Genomic DNA, 20,130 nt, shown 5'->3' with positions numbered 1-20,130 from the left:
CTGATGGTTTGAGTTTGATTAAAGCGGGTGCTGCAGAACTTCCAGCACTCCTACTTCCCGTGTCCCTGCACAACCAGCAATAATGTCATCATTACGCTCGACACTCTGCCAATAAATGATCAACACTACACAGCAGCTCAGCAGAGAGTAACACCAACTTGTATGTTTATGTGGCCAAAACAGCCCGCAAAACAGCCATCAGGACAGATTACATTCAATATTACATAAAATATGATATAGAGATTTTGGTAATTACAAAGGAGGTGCTGGATCCACTCAAATAGGTTGCAGTCCCGACCTGGAGGGTGTCAGATCCTGTTCTGTATGTAATCAAGTTCAGAAAAAGTACAAATGTTATTATATACTGAGGTTATCGTTCAAAATCCGTAAAAAGAAACAGCAAATGCTCGCAGTGCAAATGTGCAGCAGTACCAAAATCACCCTTCTTAAGATGAAACAAAAACATAATTAAAATCTGGTACAGGACGACCAGTACAAATTATGGAGAGAAAAAAAAAAGGGCAGCAGACTCGCTTCCTTATCATACAAACAAATTAAGTAATAAAAAATATCCCACTGCGCTGTAAGATGGATAAAAGAGGATTGCTGTGTGTTCGTTCAAATAACGATGACAAGTGTTGTGTGTTTACCTGATAACACAGTTAATAAACCTCTCTCAAGTCAATATCAAACTCTGAAGTTCTACGCTTTCTTCCCTTGTTGTTTGGATCACAATGGAGAGTGGTGCCCTTGAAAGTCTGCCAAAACAAATAAAAAAAGCTAATTATTTGTTAAGAGAGACTTTTGGGGATTAATTGTTTTTCGCTGTTTAGCTCAGCATACAAAGGCGCAAATAAAGCACGTCTGAGCCAAAAAACAAGATAGATTGTTGCATGTTATATTCATGCCAATCTTCCTTTTGGTGACAACAATGAAATTAAATTCCTGTTGCTGCAGATAATCAATGTTTTTAACAGAGAAATGGATGCAGGCATTGTGGTGTTTGATAGATGGAATAGAGAGAGAGAGATCTATTGTGATGTGATGACTGTAAAAAATATAAATTTAGGATAAACCCTATAATTAGATGCTCGTCTAATGTGGGAATTAAAAAAAGGAGTTAAATGTATTTAAAGTGATCTTATTTATAGTTGAAAGTGAGATGATAGAATAAAAACCACTATGTCTGTGTTGTAATTATGAATCTACATGGCTGTCAAAACTAATACAGACAAACAATAGATTTTGTCCAAATCACCCTAAAGGAAACTAGCTAACAGCAGCTTTGCTAACCAAGCATGGAGTATCGGCTGATAGCAAGCATGTTTAGGTTTTTTTCTGAACAACATATGTATATATATATATAAAAATATATTTTTTCATAGCCGACATCACAGGTTAGCCTACTTTTGTATGACTTCTGGATATGGGTAAAGTTCAGGTTTTGTTTAAAAGTAACAAAGGAAATGAAACATAGCTAGCTTACTTAGCATACTGTCTTGATATAGATAAACAGCCAGTTTTTATTTTTGTGTGAATTGTACTAAAAAAAACTTGGAGGTGTAGCAACCATAGACTGTAAATACTAATGGACAGAGCCTGAGTGATGTCAGCCATCTGTTACAGCAGGGGGCTCCGGAGGGTCATCGGCAGCCGTCGCTATGCTTGAAATGCTGACTCAGCCTAACTTTCAGTCAACCTAACAGCAGGCTTAAAGCTAGAGCTGACGCGGGTTACATCACGCACACCTGTCAATCATGTCAGCTACGCGTCTTACTATGGATAACAAGTATAATTTCTATAATGTAAAAAAAAAAAAAGCAGCCCCCGTACAGTGTGTGCCCGTCATGACAATAACTCAGACCATTTTCATTTTTTGTACCAGGCTGTAAAAAAAAAAAAAAAAAAAAGACTTTTTTGTCTGTGGTGTTTATGTGACTTCCGGGGATTCTTGGAGCCAGCCTCAAGTGGACACTCGGCAAACTGCAGGATTTTGCACTTCAGCAGGGGCTTCAATTTTCAAGAAGGAGGTTGCCGCTTGGTTGCAACACCCAGTTGGCTTACTTTAGTATAAAAACTGGAAACCTTGGAATTCAACCAGCTGTAGTTTTTTTTCAGAATTATCAGAATAGTATTTCATAGCTAACAGCTACAAGTCTAACACAGGTCAAGGCTAAAAAAAAAAATACTAACAGTAACCTCTCTGTAGCTGTATATTTTAATCAATTTCTAAAACATTCACCATACCAGCTAGATAATACATTTCATCTGGATTAATCTGGATTAAAAAAAATTATAAAATAAAATGTACTCAAAACCATTAAACTCAAAGCCGAATATGTTTGTGTGCAACATTTACTAATTTCATTTTGAATGGGTTACTAGTTAGCTAGCTACCATTCTTTTAAAGCCTTTTTGTTTTTTTACTTTTTAGGTAGAGTACAGCTTTTTCTCCTTTTGCTTGTTTCCTTGATACATCAGAGCACAAGCGGTTGGAGCTCTGTTATAATGAAAGTGCCAGATGTTGTTGTTGGGAGATTTGTGCCTCAACTGCAGAGCCTCATATCTTTTCTGTACTTTTTCTGTTGTGAGTGTGCGATTGTTTCCATGATCCAAGCTGCCGTCTGAACCCACAGAAGAGATTATGGCAGAGCCTTCAAGCCCCTTAGCTCTGCCCGCTTTTTTTCCCCCTATATTCTTGCACTATTATTTCAAAAATATTTCTCTCATTCTGGCAGGTTAAACGCATTTTAGACCAACTTTATGTGAAGCTTGATGGCAGATGAGATAAGTGTTCCAACTCCTTTTTTTCTTTGAACCGTCACTGTGCTATAAACAGATCCAAATTGCATCCTTCTTTTCGATATGGTTGCATCACTTATAACCAAAGAGACAAGCCAGACACGTCTAGACATATTGTGCGGTGCATTATATGCAGTGATGGACGTGATGCTAAATGAACACTTTAGAAAACACAGACCTCAAGAGTGACAGGTGATGAATACAGTGACTTTCAAGCGTCATGGAAAAAGCTTCTAAGTGCTCATGCTTTCTTTTTTTTTTTAAGTTGTTGTTGTTGTCTTTGAGCTCCTGCAAATGTCAAATCTAACCTGTTCTCGCAACATTGCTTATTATTAGCACAGAACATGTTGCTCTTTGAATGTACAACATTTTTGAGGCTGCATTTCATACGAGTTGTTGTCCCTTCATTCCCCAGCTGTCTCCATACATACGGAGGGCGAGGACAAGATGCAGGTCCTCCTGATGGTGGAGGCTGGAAGGTATGTCAGCCTTTAGGAAATAAAGGTGCGCTAATTGGCACTGTATTTGCTACAACAACACCATGCATTATGCAATGCTGTTAGCTTTGATATCGCCTTTTGTCTCGTTAGTGTGAACACACTTTAGTTACTGTAACCATCCAGTGTAATTAAAGCCTCTACAGACTGCCAGCTTCAGTTAAAGAGACGAGGTGAGACGGCACGTAGCACCAGCCAACGGTTTCAGGCTGCCTTTTTGGAGCGTTGCAGCAACACTTTGTGTTTACTCCGTTAATTGCTCTCCGTTTGAGTGTTTTGATCAAATCTCTCGGGGAAACTGGCGGTTGTTTATAGACGCGTGTTCTTTCAGAAGCGCTTTCGGATTCCTTTTAATCTCGCAGGTTGTTTATTTAATGACTTAGCAGTGCTTTATTTCCAAACGTAAATGCAACTTAAGGTCTTAAAAATATGAAACACTAAATGTTATGGTAAATCATATCACGCCTCGCTGCATTAATAATTACCGTTTTTTTGATTTCCATCCTCATTTCTTTAATACAGAACAGTCTACGTCCACGGCTTCAACAAGATGGACTTTGCACTGTGGCACTCTGCCATCAGGCAGGCTGCCGGCACAGATGGCAAGGGCCTCAGCGACCAGCAGCTGACTAAAAATGGGGTCCCTATTATAGTTGACAGCTGCATTGCTTTTGTCACCCAATATGGTGAGTTACATTATTTGAACAGGAAGTGAAAGTTAGAATAGAAACTTCTTCATCAAGGTAAGCCCTTTAGAAGCTCATATATACAGTATGCAGCATCATAAAGAAAATATTCTTTTAATGTTTTCAGCTATCAGGGTATGACACAATCTCTCCTTTTGACCCCTTTTTTCTAGAAATATCAGATTTGTAGTCTTTTTCTTTTGTGTGTGTTTTTAAAATGTGTCTTCTCCTTTAAAGCTCCAGTTAACGTTTGGTTTGTGTCAAATTCTCAGCCTGCTTTCTTTCAATCTAACGCATCACTAAAGCTAATGGATAGTGTAAAAAAAAGGCAGTTTCTTCTGCGTTCAGATATTTCACTCGCCTGACACCTACCCCCGTCAGTGTTCACAGACTTTAAAAATTACTACATAGAAATGATCAATCTTGTTGCTTATGTTTTTTTTTTAGCTGTTTGTAGGTAATAAAGAGCCATTAGAATTAACTTCAGTGTGTTTTATAATCACCTTAAAATGTCCTCACAGTAGCTTTAATATTTTAAGTTCTTATGTAATTGAATTTAAATTAAGAATGTAATACATTTTCATGTTTTTGTTCTGATGTCATGTTGAGTTTTTCTGTCCTTTTCATTATTTTCATTTGATGTTTTTATATATCATTATTTGATATCTTTGTCATTTTCATTGCTTTTTTAAATTAGCTTCATTTGTTCCCATGTGTCATACCATGATTGAGTAGGGTGCTATAAGATTGGAGGCAACAGACGCTTTGTAATCTATGCTACATAGCCCCTGTTGCTATGTTAATGCGTCATAGACTAGAGCACTTGCAAAGCTCCATTATGAGTGGGAATCACTGTAAAAGTTTACTCTGACTGAAACTGTAGAACAACACTGAAGGTTCATTTGCAACGTACAGTTTCGTTTTACCTGCAATTTAGATTCAAATGTGATTATGCAACCCACATCACAGCTCCTGTAAGGTTGCTTTCGCCCTATAATTGCATTTATTTTACATGAAATGTCTATACTCTGTTACTTTTAGATCAGACAGTGACTATATGGAACACACAATATGAAGAAGTCAAAGTAGTGACCTAGAAAAAGTGTCTCAAACTGTCATAGAAGTTTGAAAATAAACCAGTTTTGTTTTGTGAACAGGTTTGTGCCATGAGGGGGTCTACCAGAGGCCGGGCGACCCTGCTCGAGCCGCCCTGCTCCTGGAGGAGTTCACCCGAGACGCTCGTAACGTGAAGCTGCGGGAGAAGGAGCATAAGCTGGAGGACGTTACCGACACGCTGAAGAGCTTTTTATCCGAGGCGGAGGACGCTCTGCTGACCAAGGAGCTCTATCCATACTGGGTGTCAGCTCTGGGTATGTGAGGAATCACTGAACCTAATGTGTTTATTCATTGTTATATGGTTTCAGCTTTTTCAAGTCTGTTTGTTTTTGCAGACGAGAAGGACGAGAGACAGAGGGTGAAAAAGTACTCGACTTTCATCGAGAGTTTGCCAAAGATAAACAGGTCAACGCTTGATGCTCTGCTCCAACATCTGTACAGGTACACACACACACACACACACACACACACACACACACACACACACACACACACACACACACACACACACACACACACACACACACACACACACACACACACACACACACACACACACACACACACACACACACACACACACACACACACACACACACACACACACACACACACACACACACACACTTCAAACCACACACACAGTTGAAGCTTGGGTAAGGGAGGTTATATCACGGTCAGAGTTGCTGCCAGGAATGAGTTTATTACAGTGAAGGAGAAATGCATTTGCTTCTTAAAACATCAAAAACAGGACATGAATAACAATCAGGTACATTAAGGGGGCAATACTTTTCTTTATACATCTACTGCACTTAATTTGAGGCAAAATTAATGTGCTTTTCCTCTTACCTAAATGCATGTAGCTATAGCTAATATTACTTGTTAGATAATTATTTAAAGAAAAATCCTGTTATGTGCTCCTACTATTAAAGATACACTGGAGTTCGAGATTAAAAATAGAGTTTTCGGATTGATTTTGCATCAAGAGAGAGTGCAACTCTATACTTCTAAGGATTTTTTATCAGGTTGTGAAACAGACTTAAATTAAAACGGATGCCTCTATATAAGTGGCAAAAGCAAACCAATTGACAAAAACAATAAATGGATTATTTCTATGTAGTTATATTTTAGTCTGAACCTGCTGAAGGTGACAGACAAGGCAACTTACTGCAAGATTCTAAAACAGCCATTGTTTACATTTTCCAAGGAAAAGATTCACAATGAACGACACTCTTGACCGTTCAAAGCAAGCAGGGTGAGATTTTTCTTGGAAATCACTTCTACATGCACAGGACAAGATCAGCAAATAGATAAGAGGGTACCACTTTGTCCACGGGGGGGGGGGGGGGGGGGGGGGGGCTAAATTCAACAGGACAAGAAAGGTCCTCACAGGAGCTTTAAGTGGCACAAATATAATCATGCCCAGGGAACAAAAATGGCGGGAGCAAGCTGTGGTTATTCTGTACTTTACCTTAAGTTCGATTATTAAAGGTCCCATATTAAACTCTTTTTTCAACAAGTTTCATTAAGTCTCAGAGCTCCCCAAAACATGTCTGTTTAGTTTCTTGTTTACAATCCACTCTGATCCTGTATGTTATCATGCCTATAAACTCCAGCCCTGCTCAGAACAGGCTGTTTCTGTGTCTGTAGCTTTAAATGTAAATGAGCTGTGTTCGACCACGCCCCTCTCTGGAAAGGGATGTGGCGTGGGCTTTCTCGCTCCATGCCCTATTATCTACATTGAGAAGGCAGACTACGAGGGCAGAACAAACAACTAGCTGTGGGAGTGTCACCCACCTGGGGGAGGGGCTACCGCCCTATGTGAGGTCATGTAGGGAAAATCTCCAAATGGCCAGTTTGAGCACATATTTTCTGAAAAGTGGAGCAGGGAAAAGATAGAGAGGATGGATTTTTTTTTTTCAAAATTGGAGGTTTCGTAAACAGACTAGGGACACTTATTAGTGTTAGAAAACTAAGTGTATATTGCATAACATGTGATCTTTAATCTGGAGTTTTTTTATGGGCAAACGGATATTTGAGCATTGCTGCAATGACAATTACACTTCAGTTAAAGGTACATATAATGTATGATTTAAGCTGTGACTAATGTAATGATGTCTATTCATCAGGTTTTCGCATTAAAGATGTTGCATGTTGTAGCATTCCTGATCATTGCAGCCACTAGGTACTTCATTGGAGCCAAACACTTGATTTACCCTGCTCGTCTTTTCTTCCAGATGATGCATTATAACACATAAGAATAGCCTGCATAGCTCCTGAATGGCTCTTGTTTTGGACTAGAGAAGAAGCTGAAAGAACAAGTGTATGCATTTGTTAAGACACTCAAAGGTCCTGCCCTCACAGTAACCCTTGGGTTACTTTGTATTACTTCTGCTAATGACTCTTGACTTGGCTGGATGTGTATTTTTCCTTTTTTCTTTGTATGGATGCAAGCAATGTGGTTTTTGTGTGCGAAAATGTGAAGGCAATAGAAGTTCTAGAGAATGCAAAAGACATAAAACATGAAGCCGATAAAGACAGCTACAGAACAATCAGAGATCATCAAAGCAGAAATCAAACAAAGTCATAAAAAGAATAAAAGAAAGAAATGCAGGTTCAGTTCGATGGCCTTGAGAAGGTAGAGAGTGAAAGGAGAGGGGTGAGTGTTATTCTATTTGTCTTGAAAAAACAACAAGTAGCATACTCCTAGTCAGATGCTGGTGTGACACTCCTGCTGCTGTTGCTGTGAAGTTGTTTTCATGGCACCTCCTCCACATTACAAGAGGAAAAGGAAACGTTTGTTTTTTCTCACTGAAGCTGCAATGTCCTCAGGTTGAACATGATGAGTCAGTCCTTTATTGTTTGTTATTATTTGTTGGCTGATTATTTAAAACTCAATTAGCAAAAAAAACAGATGAAGTTCATGATGCTAGCTGTGTTATTTTTGGCTGTAAGTGCCAGAGTTATCCTTTATTTAAAATAAAAAAAAAACACATAATTGAGCTTAGTATTGCTTCATTTTCAGTCATATGTGTTAAAGTGTTAGAGTTATTAGTTGTTTAAATGCTTATTGAATCCTTCTGTAACCTACTCGACACATGTAGGATTTAGCTACAGCCTCCTTGCGGTCACAGTGAGACACAATGGCTCAGGACAAAAGGAGACCTGGCAGCAGATGGGGCGCCACATGTTTCTTTTTTTTTGTTTGTTTTAGGTTAAAACACCGAGCTTTATTCTGAAGGAATATGGTTTTTCTTACCTGCTTTCTTTCTGTGTTTCAGGGTCCATCAGTGTTCCCACCTCAACCAGATGCCAAGCGACAAACTGGCCTCCGTCTTCTCCTCCTGCTTCTTCCAGACCCGAGGACGAACCCCACAGGAGACCAGCGTAGTCCGAGACCTCATCAGCAACTACATTACACTCTTCAGTGTGAGTGGACAGTGTTTCATATATTTGTGTGTTTTCTTTTTTACCTTTTTGTGATGGTGCTGATCCAAATGAAGGACAAGACCATATGGGTGACGGGGCCGGGCTTGACAACAGGATGTTGCTATTTCGACTCCTGAAAAATGTAAAACAAACAAACGTTTATGTACTCAAACATGTGAGAAATTAAAGGCACAGTATGTAGATTCTGCCACCAGGGGGCTCTCAATCAATACAAGGCTGGTGGTGAATCATGGGAGTCCTTTCTGCTACTCCACGACATATTATACGTTTAAAAAATCTAATATATTTTTCTAGAAAGCTAGCTCTGGCTTCTCCTTTGGCGACCTGTTCATCTGTTGAATTGCTGTTACTGACATGTGAATGGAACTGTCTGAATGCTGCTGTGACTGTGTTTATTGACTGATTATTGTCTTGGCTTCTTTCAACGACTCGGTAGGCTGTGAAACTGAACTGCCCTTCTGGGATTTATAAAGGTGTCTGAATCTAAATCTGAATATACTGTATATATATATAGGAGTTGATGAAATACATTTGAAATCTGAAATAATATCACAGAAAACAAACCCTACTCAGCTCTCAAAATAGACAGTTAAATGGCGGGAAGCTAAGGGTGTGTTTTGATTTCACCCTGCACTCAGTGACAGCACACAACTCTGGAAAACACAGATATTACATTTAAGAAATAAACAGGTCAGCCCTAGACGAAAAAAAATAAAAAACCCAGAAGTATCCTTGTTCAGAACATCTTCAGCTCGAGGCGAAACAAGGCCGGTTTTATGACTCTGATGTTCTTGTACAGATGAAGAGTCATTTTGATAGAAAAAGATCACTTCATGTTGAAACAAAAAAAAGGGGAGGAAAAATAAGTTTTCTCTTCAGTTGAGTGATTTCTTCTCTTGCTGTCTTTTTTGTTTGTTAGTTTCATACATAACTTATTTTAGCAATGAGAGGAGGAGGAGGAGGAGGGGGGGGGTGCAATATCAGCCTTAGAGAGCTGCCTGTCTTGCGGGAAAACACAGCAACAGAGCGCCTGCTAATTCCTGGAGGAACAGACGGATCCCTCTTGTTCTGACGTTTGAAGGAGGAGCATTCGCGCCCCAAATCAGTACGGGACATGGCCATTCGCATGACAAATCGCCATTAAGCTCAACCAATCATGAACCGGCAAATGCACGCGTTCTGTGATTTAAAACTGAAAACTGAGTGAGACATCTCGATAATTAACGTGTCGCTTCTGTGCCGCATGTTGCTGGCAGTGGTGCCCATTATCAGGCCTAAACACACACACACCATGAGTTTGCCACTTTTCCTTTTTTTTTTTTTTGCTTCCCCCAATCTTCTTTGCCATTCGTGTGAGTCGAACAAAGCAAATTGTTCTCTGAAAATGATAATGATGTTAGAAAAAGAAAAGTTGGAATAAAAAAATGTCATTTCCCACACAGAGCTTTGTGAAAGGAACGAGCATTCACTTGGCGCCGCGCTGTGTCAAACACTCACAGCCGACTTCTTTCTTCAGACTTAGTTTGCGAAGTGCACGCTAAACAACCCAATTTTACAGCGAGAGCATGATACCTTTTACTGGTTTAATTCAGTCTGCCTTGTGATGTGTTAAAGTGCTTAAAGTCACATTGCCTTTGGAAATGGGATTCTATTAAGCTGTTAGAATTTCTCTGAAGGAAGGTTTCCATAGGCTGAGTTTGAATTAATGCATGTGTTTGTTTGTGATGTTTCCAACAGGTCACTGAGGAGCGGCTACAACAGATGGAGATAGAGAATAGTTTCATCACGCGCTGGAATGAAAAAAAGGACTCAACAGTAAGTCCAACCCAAACAGATATATCACCATTGTGTGTCAAACAAACAGGGTAAAATGAGACAGCACATACAACTCTGATTAGACGGAGAGAAGAACATTGGAGTGGCAAAAGTATAAAGATATGAAAATATAATCTTCCAAAGGAAGCAAAAGGAAAAAAAAAAGAATGCAAGGATACTCTGAAATACAAATGAGACATATTTCAGAAGATTAATGGATCAGATCTATATTGAGTCAGATTTTTCATTTTGTTATGTTTATATTGTTACGCAGATGATATACAGTTGTACATGCCAGTAGCCCTTAGAAGTAGGTTAGATACAGCCAAACTTGAGGCATGTTATGCTGCTGTTTGGAGCTGGTTATCGACAATTTTATTCTGCTACTTTAGTCAGTTAAGACAGATATGATGGTTAATTAACAGTCAAGATTGACTTTTTCATCAACGCGAACGATAGCTTGGTGCGTGGCACTGACGGAGCGCAGCGCACAGAGTATGCAGAAATTGTGTGTAATGGTCACTTGACATAGCAGCCTAAGTCATCAGTGTGTGAATGGTCACACTTGTATAAGTCGTCAAAAGACTAGAGAATTGCTATAAGCACTCAAGTCCATTTACCATTTATGTTTCCCTGATGTCTGGTCTTAGAGTCTTTTTTTAACGAGCCATGCACAGCCCTTTGATGGAGAGCGCTATTCATAACATTTTTCATTGATTAGATGTATTTTCAATTATTATTATTGCCCATTACATGCACTCCTATACATTTTACTTTTAAGCAAATTCAGAGGGATTTTTTGTCACATTTGATTTGCTTCTCTATTTGGGGCAATTTTCACCTTAACAGTTGAGGCAGCTGAAGGGAGACAGGAAACATTTGGAATTAAGAAAAGGGGGATGCAGCAAAAAAAAAAAACGGGGTTGGAATTGAACCCCGGGCCCGCTGCATCCAGGACTGTATCCTCTGTATTTGGGCTGCATACTCAAGCCACTCAGCTAATCTAACACCACCAAGCTGAGTGATCTAGTCGGAGATCTGAAGGCTTTTGGTGGGGCGTTAGATCATAGTGAACAACTTTGCTTCCAGGAAAAACAAAGTTAACAGATATTCACGAACTCTATCACTTTGGTCACTGATATATATCCCTTAAAATTAGATTTGAAAAAGGAACATTTCCCTCGATCTCTCCAAAAGTTGTGTTATATTACACAATCAAAAGACAGGTAAGTAAGTCTTTCTTAGTTATGTTTACTAAAAGTACAACAGGTATCAACTTTACAATCAGAAAGTAAGCAAATCATCTTGTTTACTTCCTTAGCTTAGTTTGGGATGTAATACTAACAGGGTAATAGCAAAGCCTTTCTTCTGCTGTTGATATTGTGTGCTGTGTATTTGAGTTTGTATTGACTTGCCTGCGTGCGTCATCGCTCTCAAACCAGAGGTTCATTCAAACTACTTTCCTGTTTTTCTGTGGATGTGGATGGGAGGGGTGGGGGGGGGGGAGTGCGCATGAGCTGGCGGATTAGGGGGAAAATGAGGACTTAATTCTTGTTAACCTTTACGATAGGTACTTCATGCAGGGGTGACTCAGACAAGAAAGAAAACATTCAGTTCAGATAAATAAAAAAAAATTAAATCACATTCTGTTGCTGCTGCTGTTGTTGAAATCTGAAATAGGTTTTGAGGCTTTTAGAACATGTCTGCTGCTGTGGGGCAGGGGTTTACTCTGTGGAAAGCAAATGCTATTATAGAGCTGTCTGAGGTGAAAAGTAGATCAACATTTTAGCTTTGGACACCAATTTTGTATTTCAAGGGTTTTAATATATCTGGTCAAAAATGTTCAAGGTATTGGGGATTTTTTTCATGAAAATAAGTAATTTAGTCTATTAATGTCAGTTATGTCTTAGGGATGATTTAACAGTTTAGCAAAGCCGAGGAGTCATTCAAATGTTATATATATCATCTCCTTCTAGGTCTGTTTTCATCTCTTCAGTCCCATTTTATATTTGGGATCATCATTTCCATCAGTGTTTACAACATATCAGAGAACACAGCTAGCAGAGCCACCAATTCAGAAGCTAAAGTGAAAGGAAAATGTAAAAATGACCATTTAAATTGTCCATTTTATGCATCCATTTCATGCAGAGCTCTCAATCTGAAGAAATATAACCACAAAAAAAAAAAAAGGTTGGAAGAAAATGTAATTTCCCCACCCACCGACTTACAAAGGCTGCACTTGTGGTGGTTATGTTTGCATGCAGTTTATTTGTATAGTGGTATGTGGCTCAGGTTGATATAAACTATCATAGCAGCGTAGAAAGAACACCTGGGTGGCTTTTTTTATTCTGGAGCTGTTCACACTGGTTATAAAGTGTACCTCTTAAGATATTGGCTTTTAATGTAGAAGAAGAAATGCATTTTGATTTGGATATGCATCATAACAACAAATCATGAAGATGGTGTTTGACGGACGGTTGTGGAAACATGTCTTATACCATCAACTCTCGACCTATGTATTTCTGTCTATGGGGGGAATTATGGAAACATTTTGTTATATTACAGCTTTGACAATCACTGTGCAACCAGAAAGATATCCACTACCGTAAGACTGGCTCTGTGAGGCACAGTGATAATACTGACCAAATGGTAGTAAGTCAAACGAATTTGCTAACATGCTTCTTCATTTATAAGGAAACATGCTATGTTGAAGTGCTGGCTTCTCTGACAACAAAGAAGCAGCAAGTGCGTCCTCTGTCTAAGTTTTGATTCCCGTCTGGAATGGTTTGTATTTTGTTTTGACATGAGAAGGTAAGCATTTTTTTAGCCACCCCCTCACTGCCGTTGTGGATGCCTCCTCAGTTTGCCAGGCAAACGGCAAACCAACAGGTGTTGCAGCGATGGAAGTGGACAAGCAAACTCTTTTATTTGCCATCTTTCTTATAAGCTCCACAACCAGACACGTGGTAAATTAGGATAAATATTGGAGGTGAGACTGCTGTTTGCTGGACGTGCCATTGTTTTCCCATTGGGAAAGCAATGCCGGCATACAAGAGGATATCTTCTGTATTAGCTTTCATTTGTAGTGATGTAGCCTCAGGAAGTGAGGCTTCAAGTGAAGCCTGCCAGTAATTTTTGATGGTCATTGTTTGTAGCCTCACAAACGACTTTATAAGTGGTAATGAAGCTGGCATAAGGCATCTAAGAGTAGGTATTAAGCTGTACTTACTAACATATTTTGAATTTAAAACAGGGATTTGGTGAGTTAAAAAGTTCAATTGTCAACCGGTAAGTATGGACAAGTTTTGGGATTGCATCATGTCTGATGCGTTCTGAGCACTCTTTCCCTCAACAGGAACTGATTTTCCTGTACTGAAAGTGCCTTCTGAATATACTACTTGGGCTACAACAAATACAAAGCAGAACACTTTTGACACCCGAAATAGTGTAACATGCTTACAGATTCTGCCTTCATATGCTGAATCTGTATTCACAGATGCTGTACAATCCTGCGGATGTCTATCCCAAACTCCATGTCCCCTCATGCCCATGTGACGCCCCTAGAGAAAAAGTCAGAGTCACTGAAGCGAGTCAATATCATCCTCTTGGGGCTGGGAACACCTGGTTTGTGTGAAACCATCAATAGCTGCAGAGCCTGATCCGTCCAACCAGTTGAGAGACATTGCCATCCCTAGACCTGAAATTAGAAACATTTTTGACCCTTCTCACTGTTAGGTAAGTTTCAAGACCAAACAGTTCAGCCTGTTGGAAGAAAATGCCTTGGCAGGGAGGAAAGCACAGGTAGGATTTAAGGTATAGGACGCTGCTGAACATTGGGCACTTGAGTATGGACCTGAATACCAACGCAGTGTCTGTTTTGACACTTGCAGGAAGCTCGTCTCAGAGGGCTCGGTCTCTGCAGGTGAAGGTTCTGACCTCATCTGTTTCCTTCAAAAGGCAGGGAATGAAAAAGAGTCTTGTGCCCTGTAAGTGGATAGTATGTCTAGACTGAGGGAGTAAGTAAATCAGAGATATAATGAGGTGTGAGGCAATGTCATGCCTTGTAAGCTAGAAGTGGGACTTTAAAATCAATACTTGCATTTACAGCCAGAGCAAGAGCGGAGAGAGTATGACTTTGCTAAAGATTAGAAATGCCCTCATTTTGTATAGAACATCACTGTTTTTCTAACTCTTAGTTAAGAAATATCCCCATCAGCTGTAAAACCGTTAAGAACATCTTTTCTTGCGCAGAAAGTTGTCACCATAGTCTTTCTTTGTCCTGTATACAAATGCTTTGTCTGTCAATTGTACCTGGTATCCCTTCCATTACTGAACAACGACTGGGGAAGGTAGAAAAGTGTACTTGGCAAACCCAGAGGGCCGCATACATGTGTGTGTAACTTTTCACAATTACAGCTTTCGCTCCATCGGTTTGAAAGACTGTAATTTCAATGTCACTTAAAGGCTGTGGGAGTTAGAAGTGGATTCTTTTCTCTTATCATGTGACAGTTCTCCAGGCTCTAACCAACAATGCTTCTCAGTTCCCTTGCACAGTAAAATAAAATAAAAAAATCCAGATTTGTTGCATTAACCATGCACCTTGTCTTGAGCTTTTCTGTTTTGTTTTTTTTGCCGGCCAAAAAAATTAATTGTATGCAGAGAGGATTACAACTTTGACACACTGAGAAAGGTGCCATGATTTGTACTGACAAGAGAAATATTGCCGGGATTGACCTCGAGAATGTCAGCTGGAAAGGCCATTAAAAAGTCTTCCTTTTAATTTCACCCAGGTTCAATTCGGTTAGAAGAAAATGTTCCTCCTTCAACTTTAATCTATTAATCTGCAGGTGAAAAATCAAAGGGCAGAATGGGAAAATTATCTCCAATCCAATTCTAGACTGTGCTAGAATTGTGTTTATTTATTTATATATATATATTTTTTATGGTTTCTCCTTGTATGATGTGCTAAATGTTAGCTATAGTCTGGCTTTTTTTATCTTCACACCCAAACAGTAGTCGATAAATCATGATCTCTGAAGAAAATGATCGAGAAAGAGACGTCATCTCTAGCTTCTATAGTCCTGTAAAAACCCCAAACTATTGCTGCCTTGAGGTCTAGATGGTAAGTACCAATCAAATGCCTCCCTGGCTGGTTTTGTGCACCGATGCTGCGTACCAGCCGCACTCAAAGCTCTTCACTGCCGTCGCCGGACGTATTTCACATCTACAGGAGGGTGGCAGAGAAAGCTCAGTTCAACTGACCAATGCAACGGCTAACCCTGCTAAACAGGGCACAAAATGAAGACAGAAATAAAGCATTGATAAAGCTTTTCAGCGATTGGTGACAAGTGAGGAAGTCGAATGGTCTGAAAAAAGACAGCAAGGTTGCTGTTTTTCTGTTGCCATGTTTGTTTTTTTGTTTTTTTATTAGGTGATGCAGAACAATACAAGACAAGTGAGGGACATGACAAGAGCAAAAGTATGTAGGAGACAGGGGAGACACGACGATACAAAGCACAGCAGGGAGTAATAATGACGTTTTGCAATTTTGTATGTTGAGGGTGTTGAAGGGCCCTGCTTGTATATGTGTGTGTGTAATTCAAGTGTATGCTTGTATTTTTTTTATTTATTTTTTTCTTCCTTTTTTTTTTCTATACCCCTATTCCTATTTCTACTACTTCTTTCCTTCATTCCATTTTTCTTTTCTTTTCTTTGTTTTCTTCTTTCCCCTTTCCTCCCCCTCTTTCTTTCTATATATATTATCTTTTTTTTTTTTACTTCAGTCATTGTGTGATGCAGTGGTGCCCCTGTTTCAGTTGCCCCCAGACCCTTGCGAAGGGGGCCAGCTGATAGGGTCGCCTACTGCTGACTTCTCATCAGTGGTGCCCCTGTTTCAGTTGCCCCCAGACCCTTGCGAAGGGGGCCAGCTGATAGGGTTGCCTACTGCTACCCTCCCGCCAAGCTGGAACAACCCCCAGACCTGATGGGAGGGGATCTGTTTGTGTTGGTGCTCGGAGGCGTCATCTGTATCAGCCATGTTTGTTTTCTAACATTCAGTTGGATATTGTTGGTTGAGGGCTGCACGGTGGTTCAGTGGTTAGCGATGTGGCCTGACAGCAACAAGGTGCCTGTTGGACAGGGCCTTTCTGTATGGCATGCCTGTTCTCCCTGTGCATGCGTGGGTTTTCTCTGAGTACTTCCACTTCCTCCAAATACATGATCGGTTACTTAATAAGAGATCCTACTTGGCCCGTAAGGGAGATAGTTGCCTAGTTGTTTGTCTCAGTATGTCAGCTCTATGACTGACTGGCGACCAGTCCAGGGTGTACCGGCCTCTCGCCTAATGGCAGCTGAGATCGGCCCCAGCTCCCTGCGACCACTGAACAATAAGCAGTATGGATAATGGATGGATGGAATAAATGGATGGTAGATGGTTACGTAGATGAATGAAGCTGAAAGCGATGTGTTGAGGTCCTCTCTGAAATACAGACACAGACGGCTAGAAGAACCTTTTAGCACCATGAGAAGTTCCTGGGAGGAAAAGTTCTGCTTACTGGTGGCAACATGACTTTGAAGTGTTGTCTTCCACAAAAGGCTTCCAAACATGGATGGTGCTTTATTTATTCATTCATTACATCGATTAGCTTTTGTAGCTTTCAGAAATTGTAAGACAAAACACTGTAATACTAAAATTAGAGAAGATACATTTCAGATCTGAAATAAAGAAAAAGCTACTTTTTGAAAGGTTTTTTATCATTTTAGAAATGGTTCCTTCTCTTCAGTGTGGCGTTTCTTCAAATAAAACAAAAAGGACGACCTTACAGTGAATGCATCCTTCCCTCTCTCTCTCCTCACTTTTTCTTGCACTTCTGCTGGGCTCAACACTGGCAACAATAATCCAGGGAAATGTTCCACGGTGCGTTTTCCAAAAAACAGTCTTGAAACCGACAGCACACCTTAAGCTAAGAGCTGAGGAGAGATTTCCGTTTTAGCACAGGTGAAACATGCACCCTTACGCCTTCTCTTTTACAAGTTCATCTCACACATGTCCTCTTTATTTAGCTTGTTTTAACACCAACGGCATTTTTGTTTGCCTCCCGCTCGGTAAACGACCTCTGGGCTCCTTTCAAAATCCTCAAACTGTTTCTCTCACTTTTCTCCATTGTGATTCGTGCCACGCCGGAGTGTGTGAATTAAGAAGAAAAGCCAATTAATCCTGCTGCATTGCTGTTTTTTTTTTTGTTTTTTTGTAATTCAACTGATCTCTCCGTCTCCCTCCCTCAGTTTGCTCCTGCTGGGGACTTGATTTTCGAGGTGTACTTGGAAAAGAGAGAGCCGGAGAACTGCTGTTTGATCAAGGTATAAGAGATGGCGGCGTTAGTCCTCTTTGCATGTGCTTTCAAATAGGTCCCAGAGGTGAGGTGAAATAAGTAAAGGGTGAGGGGGAGGAGATGGTAGAATGAGGGGTGGAGAGGTTGATAGAATCGGGCTGAGACATTTGTGGTTTAACCTGATGGGATTACCGCCGCTGAAATAAATCAAAAGCGAAGCAATCAAAGAAACGTCTGATTTAATTGTGTGAGTAATTGCATTTTACAAGCTGGGCAGGCCGCTGTAGGTTACGGTCGCCTTTTCAAAGGGCAGCGGGCGGATGGGGTTAAAAAAAGGAGCAGCACAGTTTGACTACAATACTCTGCTTTCTCTCTGCGGAGTAAAAATGCTTTGTTCAGTCCTGTTCAGGTAATAACTTGACTAAAAATAGCAAGAACGTAACCACTTCCTGGCTGCTAGTCATTTATATATGTGTGTAGTTAGCAGGCAGGTATTTTAAAGGCCGTGATATCGATTCAGAGAGCTTTTATGTGCAGCATGTACTCACTTTGTTCAACTTGTGTTTCCTTTCATATTGCCGTTTTCTTTGCTCCTATGCATGAATTAACGTCTCTGTTGTTTTTGCGGTAGATGTCTCCCTGCATGCGGCCGTCTGAGCTCGCAGAAACAACGCTGACCACGAGGAACATCTCCTTTAACGACGATGACCTCTGGACCACCTTTGAGGTCATCGAGAATGGAGAGTTAGGTATGCACATTAACAAAGTTACCGAAGATAAGAAGAAGATTTATCCCATAATATGTTTCTTTAATCTTACAACTGGACACTTGCCTCATATTGTCTCTAAAGCTACACTCGTGCACTCCTAGAATGTTTCGGGAAATCCTACTTCTGGAATCTTCCTGAGTCGCTCATTCACACATGTCCCTCAGAGCATGAAATGATTCTCCTGTCAAGCGAGGACGGGAGGGTCACAGGAGTAAAAAGACGACACGGAAATCAAAGCGGAGCCACAGAGTCCGTCACTACGACGACCGATTTGTTACCTTTATATCGATCGCTGTGTTATTGGACGCATTTAAAGTTCCTACAAACGAGTGGAAAAGAGTAAACTAGCGAGCCGAGAAGAGAAGGAAGCTGCTTTATTAGGCGCCTAACGATTTCACCATCACGCACCACATATGTCTGTGTCAAACCCCGCCCACTCGCCAATCAACTCTCCCTGGAATTTTGAGAAGAAAGAGTTTTGTGTGAAAACAGCATCAAAATATGTTACAGAAATATCACAGAGTTACAGTCAAAATCAGTTTTCAATAACCACACGGTACTTTAAAGAGTCCTTACTTGAGAAGCAGATCTGTACACACATGAACTTTCTCTATACATGATCGGATAGTGTGTGCCAACCTAAATCTTGGCATTTTGCCTTTAAATTGAAAGTGGAACTGGAGATAGGGAATGCCTGGAGGGGTTTAAGAGAGGTATGACATGCAGCAAAGGGTCCCCTGGCCAGGAATCAAACTATATGCCCTTTAACTTTCTTTGGCTTAAGGAGCTGAAAGTTGTGAAAGAATGAGTTCACGTGCAGCTCTTTTGCTTCAGCACAACATCAAAACATCTTCATACAACACCAAAGTGTTCACACATAACTTCCTCTCACCCTTCTGCAAAATGGGCCTCTTATGACTTACATATAGAACGGAATAGACGAGCGTTTTTCTTTTTCCTTTCCTTTTTTATCCACTTGATCCGTGATTTAAAGCTCCTCTGAGGAACTTTTGGTTTGTGTTGAGTTTGGCTCCCCCCGGTGGATAAAATGCAATTTTCGATTTTAAAATGTTTACAATTAATAACTCTCTGTGAATCTGTTCTGTGAATAATGTAAACAAAATATGTATTTTGAATGACCTCGCCTTACACCTACCGTGTGGCAGTGGTTTCAGATATTTAAAAAATCAAAATCATCAATCTAGATGCTGATGGTCTCGACTCATTTTGCAGCTCATATGGAGACGTCAATATTAACTTCAGTCTTTTTCATAACCAGATAAAAACTTAGGAGCTTTAATAGAGTCAAATCTTTTCAAATCATTCGGCAGCCTTGAACCCAACACAGTTATCTTAATTAACACTTCCTGCTATGAAATCAACATTGAAATTCAAACGTTGAGAGTCAAACAGTCAAATTTATACAACAAGCCTTGTCACTAACTTTCTTGTAATCTCTTTTACAAGACACTGAAAACCGGCATTTTTATTTCAAACAAAGAAAACATCTGGACCAGCAAATGTAATCTCCTTTTTCTCAGACAAAGAGTTCCATTAAGTCCTTTATTTAAAGGCCGTTTTAACATGTATTTTGTTAGAATTTAATAATTCAAAGCTTTAATTATATTACCTCTCAAATCATTTTTAATGTTTTACATTAAAG

The 20,130-nt window shown here is 40.0% G+C and overlaps 1 protein-coding gene across 1 annotated transcript in view; it reads left to right on the top strand.

Annotated features, from left to right (window-relative positions):
• arap2 (ArfGAP with RhoGAP domain, ankyrin repeat and PH domain 2) overlaps positions 1 to 20,130 on the top strand; it is a 142,365-nt gene that overhangs the window by 107,363 nt on the left and 14,872 nt on the right. The window contains exons 19-26 of the mRNA XM_061032084.1: positions 3,218 to 3,281; positions 3,822 to 3,985; positions 5,143 to 5,355; positions 5,437 to 5,542; positions 8,383 to 8,530; positions 10,289 to 10,366; positions 17,651 to 17,725; positions 18,329 to 18,446. Of these exons, the coding sequence (XP_060888067.1) occupies positions 3,218 to 3,281; positions 3,822 to 3,985; positions 5,143 to 5,355; positions 5,437 to 5,542; positions 8,383 to 8,530; positions 10,289 to 10,366; positions 17,651 to 17,725; positions 18,329 to 18,446 (966 nt within the window). The remainder of the gene's footprint in view (positions 1 to 3,217; positions 3,282 to 3,821; positions 3,986 to 5,142; positions 5,356 to 5,436; positions 5,543 to 8,382; positions 8,531 to 10,288; positions 10,367 to 17,650; positions 17,726 to 18,328; positions 18,447 to 20,130) is intronic.

This window comes from Labrus mixtus, chromosome 23 (assembly GCF_963584025.1).
Source record: "Labrus mixtus chromosome 23, fLabMix1.1, whole genome shotgun sequence".
NCBI classification, from domain to species: Eukaryota; Metazoa; Chordata; class Actinopteri; order Labriformes; family Labridae; genus Labrus; species Labrus mixtus.
This window is presented reverse-complemented; position numbering and strand designations above follow the sequence as displayed.